Below are 17160 nucleotides of genomic sequence, written 5' to 3'. Positions count from 1 at the left end.
CGAGTTCCAATGAATTCTGAAGGTCAGTGAAGGAAATTAAACTTGAGAAGCTCTCCCAGTGCTATGCTTCACCCATAACCTATAATATGCTGTAGAACAAGGGTTCCCAAGTACTACACAAGCTTTGTGTCCCTTGGTGTAAATCCACTTTGATGTTCTTGGTGTTCTCTTGGAAGGTGATAAAGATTATCTCACAAGGAGAATGTATGCAGGGTGGGAGATGTTAATTAATGTTTAAAACAGTAATAATTAATATTGATAAGTCTACTGGGCTTCTAAAAGTGAAGTCATTATAATTGGTACGTCAACTCATCTCTTCTGTGTTCTAGTTGTTCGTGGTTGTTTACATTCAGCTTCACCCTCCTTTGGTTTTAGGGAATTTGAGAAAATGGGTGTACAGCGTTAAATAGACTGGAAATTGCTGGACACGTCAGGGACTCTAGAAGTTTTAATACTGGAAATCCCCACCTGAAAATGTATGTAGCAACAACCTTGATGCAACAACCCATGCAAAATTCCACGTCATGGTCATTGTAATGTGTTTTTTTTCTTCTTTTTTTCTGACCTGTTTTGTATATTATGTATTCTTTTCAATTATATTACAATAACCATGAATCACATTGACTTGAAAGGACAAGGCACCCCAGTTTTGTGAAATTGATCCTGAATCCAGAATATAATTTCTCATCCTTTATCTATACACTGCTTAATCCTCATTAGGATCACAGGGAGCTGGAGTCTATCCCAGCTGACTTAGGGTGAAGACAGTGGACACTCTGGACAGGTCACCAGTCTGTCACAGGGCTACACATGGAGACAAACAACCACATTCACATTCACACCTACGGACAATTTAGAATCACCAATTAACCTCAGCGGAGAAGATGCAAACTCCATGCACAAAGATCCCAGGCTGCAAGACAAAGGTGCTAACCACCAAGCTACTGTGCAGCCCCCTCATACAACATGCTTAATTGAAATAACAGAATTTTAAACCCAGTGTTTCTGAAGACAGGGATTTGTGAGTCTCAAAGATGAATACACAAGCTCGTGCCTTTAAGCTTCAAACTTTTTCAGTGAACCAAACTGATTTTTCAAGGTTGAGGAGCGTTAAATTCCTTTTAGATGTATTTATAGCTCATGTGAGCACTCTGGCTGCCTGGTATGATCTCACAACAAAACATTGCACCACATGAATGTAACACAGACAAGAAGAAAGATGAAATTGTTTTAGTAATGAATTTAATGTCTCATTGCAGGTCTTCTGGAGAGCAGCATGCGCCTGAAGCCCCACGAGGCTCAGAACTACAGGAAGAAGGCACTCTGGGTGTCCTGGACCTCCATCGTCGTCACGCTTATACTGGCTGTGGCAGCTTTCAGTAAGCATTTAAAACACACATTTTTAAGCATATGAGATATTTGAGTACAGTGCCATGAGGTGTTTTTGACTAGACTGTGTAGTTGTTCACTTCTTTGCTGACAAAGAGAAAAAACTGAGGGTTACTTTGTTCTAGAGAGGTTAAAAAATGCAACTGCTATATTTGTATTTGCGTTATTTGTATTATATGAATTCATAGGGGCTGTTTCTGATTGAACTTATAAAAACGAACTAATACTCAAATTCAAGCGCAACTGGACAAAAACAGAGACATTTGTTAGACTGAATGCTCTATTTCAAGAAGAATATAAAATGGTCCATGAAAAATTGCAGATAAAAGAAATACTACTTCCACAAATTCCAAAGCTAATATGCTTTGACGCCATGTTATTAATGGATTTCTTCGGTGTGTTTAGACCAATCGCATACGAGGCGTAGTTGAAAGCTTTGTCAGTTAATTAACTGACGAAAATTGACTAATTTCAAATGATTACCAACATATTGCACACATTTTTGAGTTCATGACGACATAGTTCATGTTCCTTTTACCCATGCCGACATGGTCAAGCATGGCTGAAGTTCAAGCGAATGGATGAATTACGACAATTAATTTCAGAAGCAGAGCAGTTTTATTGTTCACTGCGGAGGGGTGCTGCAGTTTCATTGTTTTTATTCAGGAAATTTGGTTTGAAGCCGCATATATTGTAAAACACAGAACACTATTGATTCCCCACTAGTCAATTTGAGCTGAGGAAGCCTCTTGGACGAGAGGGGAACGTTTTCAAGAACCAGAAAAAATCGTATCGAGTTGCTTTTTACCCAGCTACTTAGAAATACCATGACCTTGATGACTGAAAATTTACACTGGGATTTTGATGCCTAAAACTAGGCAAACAGCAAGGAAAAACAAAGCTGAAGTCGAAGAATAATGGTTTCACATGGGATGTTTTCACCCTATTAAATATTTGTGTTTTTTTTCATTCACTGAGCTTTTATCTGATGTATTTTATGTTAGCTGGATGTGTCTAGTTTAATATTTGTGATATACCTTTCACTGTGTTGATACTCCTTTATTAGGTATTAGACAGGAATTCATTGTACTTTAATTAAATCTCATGTCCTCAGATTTGTAAGATTTTTTTTGGGTGGTTTTCATGACTACAGATACTGTATATGATATTGTGAAAGGATGTAGCAATAGTTTCAACACACATTTTGTCATCTACAGGATGTCTGGCACATGCAGTGCAGTTCAGAAGGGGATGTTGCTTTGTCATTCTGGCTAAGCATCAGTTTCAAGTCACGATGTGTCCTAATCTATTCAAAACCTTTGTTTAATCCGTGATGTGCTGATGAAGCACAATGTTGTGTTTTAAGCAATGCAGCTGCTTTAAGCTTTAAGACAACTAACAAGAGAGACTGTAGTGGTTAATATAAAATAAGTTCTTATACATGTGTTGTGACAACTGGTCTCAGGATTTGAACTGATCTAGTCAAGAGCCTTTAAACAATACAAATCTAAAACAACCCAGTTTTTATACATAAAATACAATAAATGGCATATATTCAGGCAATAACCATTAGGAAAAACTCCCCAAAAGTTTTAAAATGATGCAAAGGGAATTTACAATAAAGCTTCATATTTTAAACTGATGCACAAATAAAGGAAACAGATTTTCAATTAGTTAAAACAGTGCAGATGTTATGCTCAGTATAGTGCATTCAGTCAGTCACAGAGGAATAAGCATTTAAGGTTAAAATGTCTAACAAAAAGAGAGCAAGATGAGAAATGGTGAGGAATGGAAACTTTGTGTCCTCACAAGTTCATGTTCTTCAAACCCAAGTGAAAGTGTGACGTGAATGCTGGTTGACTTTCAGTTTGTGAATAGTATTCCTGTTGTATTTTTCATTCTTTTCAAGTCAAACCAGTGCAAGGGAGAATGAAAAGAGGCCATGCCGAGGAACAAAATATAGAATGTTTTCCTGTGTATGTGTTAACATTACTCGACAGAGACTGAAACAGAAGAACACGATGACCCACAAAAATATGAACCACAGAAACTGAGGTAGACAGAGAGAGCCTGGCTACTGGGAGACCAAAAGACAAGAACAAGAGAATGGAGGGATTAGGGGAAGAGAAGTGTAGACAAGCTAACCTCCACCAGTCATAACTGCAGTCTCCAGAGGACGAGTCAGGGCACCGGGTTAGGGAATTATAATATGAATGCTGCCTTCCTCTGATGCCACACAGTGCGGAGTAGAGGGAAGAAAAACAGAGGGGTTATATATTTAAGTAGTAGTGGGACCAGAGAGAGGGATGGATAAGGAGGAATGAAGCTGAAAGGTCAGATGGCACCAGGAGATGAGGCAGGACAGGGCAGGATGAGTCCTGGCAGGCAACAGCAGGGATTTAGCGGTTGTGATGGCTCAACTTTAAAGAACACCGGCGTGCCGTTTCCTCTGCTCATGCCCTACTTTCTCTCTCTCTTTCTGTCTCAACATCCTTCATCTTTTTTATCTTTACACCTTGTCATCTTATCTTCCGTATCGTCTACTTTGTTTACCTCTTGTTTACCCGTTTCCTTACCATATATTGTTCCCACTTTGCTCCTTTTATTTTTTCTCTGTTCCAAGATATGCCTTGTTGGTATAGTCAAAAGACATTTTGTGTCTTGTGCATAGCTTTTTAGTAGTTTTCTTCAAGTGGACATGTTTAAATAAAAAAGGCTAAAAGTCAAAGTCTTCTCTGTCTACTCATAAATCTTTTATCCCTTTTCTGCCAACCTTTTTTAGGTTTTGCTCTTTTCCCCCTTTTCTTCTTCTCTATCTCCCTTTTCCTCCTCCCTCTAAGGAAATCTACAAAGATCCTCCGGCCTTCTGTGACCTTTAGCAGTATTTTAACATTTAGAAGGGATGAAGGTTCAAACCAATCCTCTTCTGCTCTACTTTCAATTGTACTGCCTCTTGAGTGTCTCTGTCATGAATAGCTGTGCTGTGTTAGCTTACAACCTTTCATGAAAAGCTGTCCTTTGGCGCCTGGCTATTCACTTGTGAAAGTGGTACATCAGACAGTGGCCTTATCAGACATATCAGACTTAGACCATGAGCAGAGACCACACTTCAAGAGGTAGGAGCAAGTATGTATTGTGCAGTACAGATAGCTTTGAGCTGCCCAGCAGAGTGTGAAGGAATAATTACACGAACTTCGTGACTGACAGGAAACCACAGGATGACCCAACAGTTCCTCGATGCACTGATCGGCAGGGCAACACTCACAGACAAGGATCCTGATAGTGCATTTCCAAACGGATGATATGATTACAAAGCAAAATAAAAGAAAATACTTATTTTGATTATCTGCTTTGGATGCAACAGAGGAAAATCCAAAGTAATACTGCAGCACATACTACCACACTCCCACGCATGTTTATTTCTGTTGTTTTTTCCACATATATAAGTGCCTGAGACACAAAATGTCCATCCAAGACGATACTAGATGCACTGCAACATTACATTTTACCGTATACTTTTGCATATGTGCCAGTATTGTATTATCTAAGGTTTCCTCATATATGAAGAAGCCACAGGTTTGAGCAAAAATTGTACTTTTTCATCAGCACTTGACAAGTGCAATAATGATTGAAAACAATATATACACCACCCTTCAAAAGTTTGTTGTCACCCAGGCAATTTCATGTTTTCCATGAAAAGTCGTTTTAAGGTAGTAAGGGATTCTTTCATTTAAAAAAACAACAACAAAAAAACAACAAAACATTAAATTTTGACACTCTGAATGAGTTTTTAGGTGTTACTGGACATTCTACATTGAAAATGGACACATCTGATCCTAATTTTTGCACATAAAATATCTGCAAAGCAAAATTCTTGAACATTTTTAAACCTCTATTGTTTATATCCAGGCTTCCTTTACCTCTTTTCATGTATGTTCAGATGGGTGGAATAGTGTGACACCATTGGCAGAAATGTGTGTGTGCTTGTGTCTTCTTGTGCAATTCTACAAAAAAAACACAAGAAGGCTATATATAAAGACAGGTGAAAGCTGACAGCTGAAAAATATGCAAAAACAAAGAAGAAAAACAAGAACAGCACAACCATATTGTAATTATTTGGACAGATATCATGATTGCAATATGTGACACAACTTAAGTGGGAATGGTCATTTTTACTTTGCTTTTTCACTGAAAATAATAGATTATACAAAGCTTGTGATTTTTACTGCTGTGTGTACCAAGCAAGCCTGTTGCCTAACCTGTGAAGAGTTTGATATGTACACTGCACCACCATCCTTCTTTTAGAATGGTATTTTGTGACGCATTTGACCTTTAGCAATAAAAAATTGCAGCTCCTGTAATTTGGATATTGCCCTTGGCTATATTGGATAATATTTTGATTAACTTTTTAGCCTTAGTTGGGAGCATCAGCTGACTGAAAGTGTGATGCATTAATATATAACAGACAGCTTCAAGCCATGTAGAAAACACATCTTTTTGTGGCTTTCATCCAAGATATGAAATACAAATGATGAAAAGCTTAGACCTTTTAGATCTGTTCAGTTGAAACTCAGAGAAATGAAACAGAACAAACATGTTCCAGTGCCTCTTTGCACTGGAACACGTGCACACTAAGTCTGTGCTGACATATATACAGCACTGTCTGATTTCAAATCAAAATCAAAAATCAAATCAAGCTTTATTGACATTTAGCTGTACATACAACAGTAGTGCAGGCAAGATGAGAGAGTGTTTCTCCAGGATCCAATTTAAGGCAATTAAGTTAAGAACACCCACACTTATGCAATCACACACATACACACCCCTCCCGCCCACACACACACACACATACACACACACACACACACACACACACACACACACACACACACACACACACACACACACACACACACACACACACACACACACACACATCCCTAAGGTGTCGTTTAAAAAGAAAGAAAGACGAAAGAAATTGGTAAAATTGACAAAATTGGTAGTTGCATTGTTATTAAATGTCCATAGTAGCAGCCTGTGATGTAAAGTGCACAACAGTTGAAGTGACCTTGTGGAATGATAAATAATTTGAATACTGAAAATACTAAGAAAATTAGGTTAAGGTGCAGAAGTGTGTGCATGTCTGGATCAGCAGTTCAGCATTCTGACAGTTTGTGGAATGAAGCTGCTGATCAGTTCTTGATCAGATCTCTGCAGTTTTTCAGTGTTTGGAATTAGAAATTATGACCCCAGGAACAGGAATAGGAGCATTTGCATTGTGTTTATGTGAGGCATTTGTATTGTGCTTGCTAAGCAACCACAGGAGAAGCTGTTCCATATTCAGAGAGGAGAACAGACGGCACACCAACAGGAACGATTTTCAGATTGCCTTACAGGACTTCTAGGAGCAGGCTACAGGCCTGCACACTAATAGGCTGCCACATGATCAATCAGTGTTGTTGCCAGCAAGCATTTAATGTTTGAGCAAGGAGAAGATTGTGCTGGGAGGGAACGAGAGAGGGACAGAAAGGGAAATAAAGCTGAGATTGAGCAGGAGATAGAAAAGGAGAAAGGAAGATAGAAAGTGATAGACGAAGATGGGAAAAAGTGGGAAAGATTTTGAAAATAAAGAAGCCAGAAGTGTAGCAACAGCAGGGTAGAAACAATGAGAACATAAACGAGGAAGAAAGTGATGAAAAGACTGTGAAAGATTAAGATAGAAAAAACTTAAAGGGAGACAGCAGGTGTAAGAAAGAAAGAAATGTGGCATTTAGCTTCTCCTTCAATCCTCTCGTTTTCTATTTTTCTCCTGTGTTTCTAGTTTGCTCGAACGTTCTTTCTGTCGCTGCAGTAGAGCTGTAATTACTCAGATTTAACCCAGATACATAAAGTAAAAGCCCAACATGGTTATAAATAAACCATCATTTTATGGATATCTATTTGTGCCACAACTTGGGAGCAGTGGAGATGAATAGTTGAACCACAGACTGTGCAAAAGTTGGCTCCATAATACAACTTTCATGGTAAGAAGACCATGATTAAAGCCTCGTTTGACTCTCAGACCTGCCTGAGTGCTGTCACAGGTTACACTCTGGTCGTCCCCATTTAGACCCACGTCAGTGACTGAAACTCCACGTATATGTAGATTGTCATCTCATTAATCTTTAGTTGTGTGAATGTTTACAAGAGAAAATAGTCTAGATCAATATTTTGTGCTTGTCAGCCCAGATTTTTGTTTTCAAAGAACACTTGTTTTTATTTTGTGATCTTCCATTTGTTACTTCTGCTTTCATTCAACAAAAGTCTTGATAAGATATGAAATCAGTATGATAGACACTACTACCGTTCAAAAATTTGGGGTCGCTTAGAAATGTCCTTATTTTTGAAAGAAAAGCATTTTTTTTTTCAATGAAGATAACATTAAATTAATCAGAAATACAGTCTAGACATTGTTCATGTGGTAAATGACTATTCTAGCTGGAAACAGCTGATTTTTAATAGAATATCTACATAGGGGTACAGAGGAACATTTCCAGTTACCATCAGTCCTGTGTTCTAATGCTACATTGTGTTAGCTAATGGTGTTGAAATTCAGATTCAGATTCATAAAACATTATTTGTCCCCAGGCAATTAAAAAGGCACATAGAGCAGGCAGTGCAACAATGACGTAACAAAGAAATAGGGATAAATATATATATAAATCTAGAGCAAGTAATGTAAGAATAAAAATTAAAAAAAGAAAAGAAAAAAGACAAAAAACGCAACTTGGTAACATACTAGTGCAAATATGTCATACTGGTGCAAATACGAATGAAAAGTAGGTGCAATATGGCAATGAGGTAGATACAAGAATATATCAAAGTAGATATAAATTGCAGAGTGCGAAATGGCATAGTTCACAGAAGGTCCATGTTAAAGTCCGTGTGTGGTGGAGGAGGGGGTGTTATGGTTTATGAGTTAAACCACAACACAAAGGCTAATCGATGATTAGAAAACACTTGTGCAATTATGTTAGCACATGAATAAAAGTGCGGGATTTCATGGAAAACATGAAATTGTCTGGGTGACCCCAAACTTTTGAACGGAAGTGTATGAATTATGCTGCCTCTGTGACTGCCGTGTCTGGAGACATTGTTCATATGCCTCTCTCATTACTGTGAAGGAGATATCCCAGTAACACCTGGAGGGAAGCTCTTTAAATTTAGCAAAAACATTCACTTTAACTCAGAGATCATCTGGTTAGTCAGCTTGTCAAAGGTCAGGGTCACTGTGACCTCACATCTGTCTCATTCTTGTGAACATGATAAGGATTCCCTGGAGGGGAGCTTCATTGCACCTGGCGCAAATGTTCATTTGGACTGATCTGATTAGGATTTGTTTAACAAAGGTCAGGTTCACTGTGACCTCACATAAAGCATTTTGGCAATAACTTAGGAATTCATCTGCTAATTATGACAGTTATTCACACAAATGTCCAGCTTTTAATCACGAAAAAGCATATAAATGCGATGAAAAGTCACTACATATTTTTGGCACTTTGTGTCATTGCATATTATGTTTTCAAACACTCACCTGAACACCTATATAACATGTTATTATAGCACCATAAAATAATGCAGAAAAATTTTAATATCACACGTTATAGACATGATGTGACATAAAATGTCGCTAAAATGACAGACTACTTATATACAGTCAATAATATAACATTAAAATGTCTCACAGAGTAAAGTGAAGTGATGATGTTATATATCCAAGAGATCATCATAGTATTCAGCAAATACCAGTGTGATGGAGTCAGATCTGTTCTGTTTGTTGTTATTGCGCCCTAGTGGTTGTTTTGTATATTCATTCATTTTTGTTACCTGAGGAAAAGAGGAAGTGAGGTCATGCTCATGAGGTCACTTCCTTCTAATCTCCTTCCTTGCCTTTAAAAGCCAGTCAGTGGCAGTCACACCTGTTTTGCATCTGTTACCATCCAGACCTTCACAGTTTGAAAACGGCATCATCTGTAAGTTCTGTTTGTTTTCTTATTATGAAAGCAACATGTGTGTATTATTATTAGTTTGAAATGTCATTTGCGAACAGGTCATCTAAGATATCGGTTGATTTCATTTGTAGGCCACGTGTTCTTTGTGATGCTTTGGATTGTGTATGCCTCTTAATCAGTATGTTTGTAGGAGATGTTTGTTTGCAGATTCATTAAGTTAAGAAATATTTTTTTGGTGTTTTGTGAACACGTAGTCTATTTATATGCGTTATACTGATGCAATGTTTTGTTTATCTCTGGTTTTGTTTGTAGTTTCACACTTTATCCTGATTAAACTACCCAACTGAACCCATGGCCTGTTCCTTGGAGTTTGATGAGGAGAGTGTTTAGCTGTCTGTATAGCTGAGTAAACGTTCATGGGGACAACACTTAGCGAGGACAGAACAACCAGCAATCATTCAACACCATAACTCAGGAACAGAGCGTGACCTTATTTCACATTTGGCTGGATACTGAGCTGGTGACACTAATCTTGGTATCCACCTTGAAAATGTGCATGAATCTTCTGTGTTGCGAGCTTGAAGATGTGTGTGAAGCATCTAAATGTTAGAATTTGTAGCTTTTTTTTGGCAGCAACATTCATGTACAAAGGACCGTCTACTGTCATGACTACAGCTTTGTGTTCTATCACAATCAACTTTATTCACCCGATTTGAACACATGCGTCTCTCAGTGAACTTAACTGTCATCAGTATATTCATTATGTGAGTCTCACTGACATGGTGTGATATGCAGCTTGACTGGTTGAATGATTCAGGTTTATCAGATGTGTAACCTGCCTCTTTAAGAGTTGTGGTGTTTTTGATCACCAGTAGCACCATCAAACAGGCTTTTCTCATGTGGGTCGCTGCTTTGTTTGCAAAACAATGCAGATGCCGATGACACAATACACGGTCCTGTTTATGGTTTTACAATTTCCCATTCATCTGAATTTCTTGCTATAATGCCAAAAAATGCAGCATTGTGCCAGAAAAAACAATGAAGCAGATGTCTGTTAGCATGTATACAGAGCAGCTTTCAGAAGTTTTCAGAAAATCACCTTCAGCTTCAAGCAATTTACTGAATAACGCTGGTTGTAAATGTAAACTTTGTTTACAATAGGAATGCACAGGGCATCTTATACCATTAGATGCACAAATAAGTAGATCCTACACTCTTCCATAAGTGGGTCAAAAATGACCCGTATAAGAGTCAATGTGTTTTTATGCTATTTTTGAAATTTTTGTTAAGAATAATTATTTGTATTGTTTGCTTGCATTATATTTTTGTCCACACAAGAATGATTTTATGTTTGAAATATGTTTATTTTTCTCTTTATAACAGATTTTGAACATTTTGATAATTGAAAAAGAAGAATTTTACACAGAACAGCAATAGAAGAATGTCAACACCCATTTTGTTGACATTTTTCCAGTCTTTTCCTCCAGCTGTTGCTACTCTCTTCCTCCAAGTTTGTGTACTGCATCACTTCTTGTATGATGTCAGTGATAAAGAGCTTGGGGTAGCAATACAAATATAATTTCTTTAAAAGTATAAAAGGTAACTTAAAAATTTGAATTGAATTATATCAAAACATGTTTTTTGAGGAACTGGAATATGAAATGACAAAAAACTTTTCATTACAAAAACAACCTCTCTGGGTCATTTTTGACCTACTTTTGCATATAAAGGTTAAATATGACGAATGCATGAGGAATTTGGTTACAATGGTTTCACTGCTCCTGTTTATTTGCAGCTGTTTTATTTTTTTTAATCTTCAATCTGATGGCATTTTGTGAGTATTTGGTAACGCTTTTCATCAAAGAGAAACTGTGTTTTAAAGAACACTTATGAGCACATTTGATCACAAGACCAAAACCAGCTATGAGGCTGAATGAGCTCCATTGTTGTCCAAATAGTAAAAAAGCACATCAATGAGCTGCAGCTTTGTACTGGGTGAGAAGTTCATTCATTACCCGAAACCCTGCTGCTGTACATTCTTTTGATTCACTTGTACATACTGACGCCGTAAACTCACTAGGGCACCAATTAATCTGCAACTGAAAATAGTCCCTGCCAAATACGTTGTTCATCTCTGATGAAGTAAAATTTGAAAACCCTGCAGCATCCTGTTGTTTTAGAAAATGACTTTTTAAATAATGGAACTATGTATGTGTGATCCATTTAGAAAGATCAATGAATTCAGGAGAATCAGATGAGGCTATATGGAAAATACCAAAAGCTTATCTAATCCTTGGTTTGTGCTCTTCATGAGCTTTATTTGCAATAAGAAAAATATTGAATGGCACCAGCATTAAAAACAAAATGTGACTTGAAGCATTTCTTACTCAGATTACTGAGACAGATGTCTGTATCTATGACAAGCCTCAGGATAATCACACTTTATAATGGGCTTTTCAACACTGTGATGCTGCAGTATTATCCTTTATTTGAATTCAGTTGTGGTCATTAGAGACGTGTATCATGACTTTTTCTGCTTTCACTATCTCATTTACTAGATCTAAAAGAACAACCCAGCCGGGGAACAAAACAAATGATGAACCACAGATTGCCGTGTAAACAATAGAGATGTTTGCATCCAGTTGTATAGTTTCTGTCTGGTATCTGCAGGCCATTCATCATATCTGGGCAGACGCTGCAGAGACACAGTCGTGCCAATGTACATCTCTCTCCTCTCCCCTCCTTCTCCTGCTCCAGTTCTGCCTCTCTCTGCGCTTTACTCCCTCAGTCCCTCATCTCCACCCACTTTCCCTCCTTTCCTCCTCTCCGCCCAGATCTCCTCCTTCTTTAGCTCCCACTCATCGTGTTCTACTTCATTTCCTTCCTCCCTCCACCTTAAACCCAGCACCACCGTCGCCTCCACCTGCTGTCTGTCTCTGGGTAGAAAACACGATCATTTATTCATTTGTTTTACCTTCATTCCCTATTGCGGCCTATTTTTACGGGTAAATGCCGATGTGTCAGCAGGGAAGGATGGCTAAGCTGTATGCTGTCAGACTTAGAAATTCACGTAATTTACTTCTTCATGATAAACGTATTAATTATGCATTTATGCTTTCTCTTTGCACACTTTCTATTTTAATGTAGCTGTCCAGATGTGCATTGTTTTTGTGATTACCGGCTGATTCTAATAATCAGATCAGATTTAATCTCTTGCTCCAAATGGCCATTGTGTGTCACTGGATTTTTGGCGACAACCAGCAGCCTTTTTGTGTCACCCTGTTGGTCACTCCTAAAATGTCAGAAATATGTGCCATTGCACAGCTGTCGCTTTGAGGTCAACTCGATTGCTAAAGCACATCATGTCAGTGATCTGGGCTTTCAATCCTGAGTGAACTGATCTAGCACTTTTCATGCATGAACAACAATTCAATGGAATATTGAAACAACAATGTCCGTGTAGATGAACATAACATGCCAAAGTATTGACCTGCCAGCCCTCATTGGGCTCATCAGGATCATGGATATTTGCATTCAGCAGATGGAGTAGTAAGACGTGTGTTTGTTTAGTTCACCTTTGGGCATGCAAGTGAGGTGTTTGTGTAAATGTCTGTGCGTGAGACAAAAAGCCTGAGTGAGAATGTGTTTTTGTGTGTGTATATGTGAGCCTTGGAATAGAAGCAAACTAATGAATTTTTCCTTCACACACCATCTTCTTTGAAATTATTCATTTACTTCAGTGGTCTGGGTCCATTTTCATTCCTTCCTTTTATAACTCTTTTCATGATACTGTTTGTTCAGCTTTTACCATTTATTCCGTGTCTGGTGGAGTTGCATATTTCTTCACTATAAATAATGTGTTTTACAAAGATCAGGAGGGGACTTGTCAGAAACAAGTTCTCTAGTATCTGCATGTTGACTTGAGTAGTAGTGGAACCTTTGCTTTATATGGCGGATGATGGTAGGGATGTACACCAGCCAGCCACAACATTACAACCTGACAGGTGGAATTATTGGTTTCAATGCAATTTGCTCGGATATATTGGGTATTAACTTTTATTAGGATGTTACTTTGACATATACCACCCAATTAAACATTGTTCTATGCCAAGCACAATCCCACATGACCCATCAATCCCCCTACCCAGCAGGAAAATGTGCCCTGCAACACCACAAAAATTATTCAGAAAGAGCCAAAGAAATATGACGAGAAGTCCAGGACACCGATCCAGCCTGCAAATTCCCAAGATCCCAATCCAAACACCGCTGTGATGTGATCCACACCACCTAAAGGATCCGCCACCAGTGTCCCCAAAGGTCCCATGTCCTCAAACAATCATAGCTGTAAGGCCAGTAGTTTTAATGTTGTGGTTGATCGGTGCAAACAAATAGTATTGGGATCCATTGTTTAAATATGAGCACATAATGTGTTTCAAATCTGAGTTTTGCTGCTCAGGATAAAGCTTGAATGTTGTTGCACAAGTGGTATTTTAACTTCATAATCACTGCACTTTGCACTTTGTGCATGGGATTGTCGGTATATAATTTCAAGAGAGCCATTTCCAGGACTGCTGAATTTTCCCTCAATGACCATTTTTAAGCCCAGATGTAAAATGTCTCGAGCTTCCTGTACACTACTCTATCAACTGCTGAAAGAGAAGCCCATTATTATGTTAAAAGACTGCTATTAAAACTGAAGGGCTATTGTCAGATGACCTAGGGCTTCGGAGTGTGTAATTTGCCCTGATTGTGCACGTTCTAAGTATGAACTGCAGACATATAGATCATACACATCGAAGAGGAGATCATAGATATTGCTCTCCTTACTGACTTCTCCATATCTACTCAGTATTTATTGACTACCCTTGTCATTCCTCAGATAATCCTGATTGTTCGATGATTTCGACTCAAACAATGGCAAACAGTGTAGAATAGTGAAGCAGGTTAAGGGCACAGAATGGCTGTTTGCTGGAATGTTAATCTTGTTAAATGTTAAACATCTCATTCTTTGCTGTGTCTATGTATTGTGTGGTGAAGAGGATAATGTTCTCTTTTACACCCTATGATTTGATGGCATGTGGTGAGACTGTATTTGCCATTTATTAGCAATTACATGTAGAATGGTAGCTGGTCTGTCTAAGATTTCCTGACTTCAGCAGCTTGGTGCACCACTGTGTAGTATCTTAGTGTTGACAGAATGGGGACAAGGGTGCTTTGACTTCTCATGGATAGAGTGGGGTTACTGAGGTGTTCACTGCTCTGCATGGTTTCCATTCACAGTGATGCATCATTCCATTATTCCTACTTTCTGTAGCTTTTGAGTTGAAACATTGTATATTATATTTAAAGAATATGTCCAGTGAAAATCAAGGTTTTAGGCATGTTAGCATGCTCATATAGTGTTTTATATATGCTAGAAGACATGAGTGAAATAAGTAGTCAAGACCAGGGCTCAGTATTCACACTTTGAAACTGAAGTGTAACAATGACTCAAAAGCAGATTCAGACTTCCCGGATTTGATATGTTGCAAGCAAGTTTGGACAACTTGTGGGGTGGAGCTTTTCATATTCTTACTATTCTTCTGCGGAATTTTTCATTGAAAAAACTTTACATATGTAACTTTGATACACAGAGATATGTTTTAAGAATTTACAGAGGGACTTTAACAACCTATCAAATTCCAATTATGAAACATCCTGATTTTGAAAAGTGGTCCAAGTGTGGTTTTACAGAAATTGTTTAGTATGGCTGGAACAAATTCTCAAGCATTTATGGGGCAAGTTTAGTTCTGGTGTGAATACACTTGTTCACTATCAAAGAAACAGGCCGAAACAGCTTAATAAGACTCTTGGTGTGAAAGCAATGTTAAATACAATGCTGCTGCAGTTCTATACTGTATTTGTTTCTATGTTAGCTAGCAGAGGGTATTGTGCAGGTTTAGCTAGCAACGGGCCACCATGACAAACACTTCTGTAGTGGTTAATGGTGTCTGGCTAAAGTTCACACATTCAAAATGAGCAGCTGTAGCAAACGTCATGTAGCTGTTGTAATAAAAGGCCCATCAGCATATAGAATAATGTCTATAGTACTATTAAGATTGATGCCGATGCTGACTGTAAGTTGAGATAATTGTTTCAAATTTGCATCCCTATGCCCTAGATCTTATTATATAAAGCCATTAGAATCAGTTGCACTTGTGAGTTGCAGTGTAGTTCTACAACCACAAACTATCTGCTTGTCTGATGATAGTTCTTAAACTGTCAGCATACAGTTGAGTGTTACCACGTTATGGTTCCACGCTGTCACCATAAACAGATCCCCTGCTATTCACACTCTCTGAAGCTCCTCTGAGCTCAGCAGTGAGGTTGTCTTCCGCATTCTCAGTTTCTCACACCAGCTGCCTCGGTTACATCTCCCCTCCTTCTCTTCAGCACATAAAGGCTGCAGGCCAATTATGTACACATACATATGCATATATACGTCCTCACATGACGGCGAATGACGTAGGGTGAAGATATGAATCTATTTCTTAAAGCAGTAGAATCAGAAGTATTGCAAGCAGACAGAGTCGATAGAGTAATGATAGTTAACTGAAATTACAAAAATAATAACAAAGAGCGTGATATATTGTACTGTTATGTAGCTGTTGCCCTGAAAGGCTCTTGCTGCTGACTTCAGTGATCATATTTATTTAAGATATGACCTGTTAGTTTTAATCAACAGTGACTGAAGGGTCCACTGGGTGTTTGCTTGGGTGTGTGTATGTGCATGAATCTGGATGTATCAGACTTTGTGTGTTTGGAAGTGTTTGTACTCAGGCCTTTGTTCTCTAAGTCATTTATGAAATCTTTATAAGGCTGAGGATAATGTCAGAGTTATAAATCACAGTGTTAATGCTTCCCCTCTAACTAGAACACCCATTTTTCTTCCTAGTCATTCTCTACATCCATTAGTGGACTGTAGCCAGGCCTTGTTCACTAATTATTTTTTTTTCCCTTATTATTATTATGTACTCACTGTACACTACAAGCCATAGACATATTTAAATTCTACGACCTGAGCAGAGGTGGACATAAAATATTTAATATCTCTCTCTGTGATCTCTTGTTGAATTCACACTTTAAAAGTATGTCACAGGGCTAAATCTAGTTCAAAACCTCGGCAGTTATAAGGCTGAATATTGTTTGATTGTTTTTTTTTGTTTGTTTGTTGATAAGATACATGATTTTCTTTCAGAAACCAAAACTTTCTTTACAACGTTCATATTTTCTATGAAACTATAAACCTAAACATGTAAAGTATCAAATGCTTAGAAAATATATGACAAAGGAATGACTTAAAAAGTCTACATATCTGAAAACACATTCATTGCCAGGACTATTTTTGATACAACGTAGTATGCCAAACAGGCAGTGTGTGGAATTTATGTGGATTTGTGTTTACCAGATACACAAGAATTTGATTTAACTTTGCATGAGATCTTTGAAACGCTATAAATATGAATGTATCCATGGTTGTATGAAAATGAGGATTAGTATGTTTGAACTGCAGTTGCTTGGTTGTGTCTGTCTAAGTACAAAGCCTTTGAAAAATGTGTGTTTGTGTGGGTGTGCATGTGTGCAAGCGTGTGTGTGTGTGTGTGTGTTTCCATACAATTTACTGTACTGGGGGTCCTTGATGTTCAGTGGAAACCATGTGGTCATGCATGGTGTGTTACACAGCTTCAATCATCAGTGGGATCTTGTGATTAAACTAAATGAATTATGAATACTGAAACAG

At 38.0% G+C, this 17160-nt stretch overlaps 1 protein-coding gene across 1 annotated transcript in view; it reads left to right on the top strand.

The window, feature by feature from the left end:
• tmem163a (transmembrane protein 163a) overlaps positions 1-17160 on the top strand; it is a 72701-nt gene that overhangs the window by 9323 nt on the left and 46218 nt on the right. The window contains exon 2 of the mRNA XM_023291843.3: positions 1260-1379. Coding sequence (XP_023147611.1) covers positions 1260-1379 — 120 coding nt within the window. The remainder of the gene's footprint in view (positions 1-1259; positions 1380-17160) is intronic.

The sequence above is a fragment of the Amphiprion ocellaris genome, chromosome 11, assembly GCF_022539595.1.
Source record: "Amphiprion ocellaris isolate individual 3 ecotype Okinawa chromosome 11, ASM2253959v1, whole genome shotgun sequence".
In the NCBI taxonomy this organism is placed as follows: Eukaryota; Metazoa; Chordata; class Actinopteri; family Pomacentridae; genus Amphiprion; species Amphiprion ocellaris.
The sequence above is the reverse complement of the archived record's forward strand: the minus strand, read 5'-3'. Positions and strand labels throughout refer to the sequence as shown.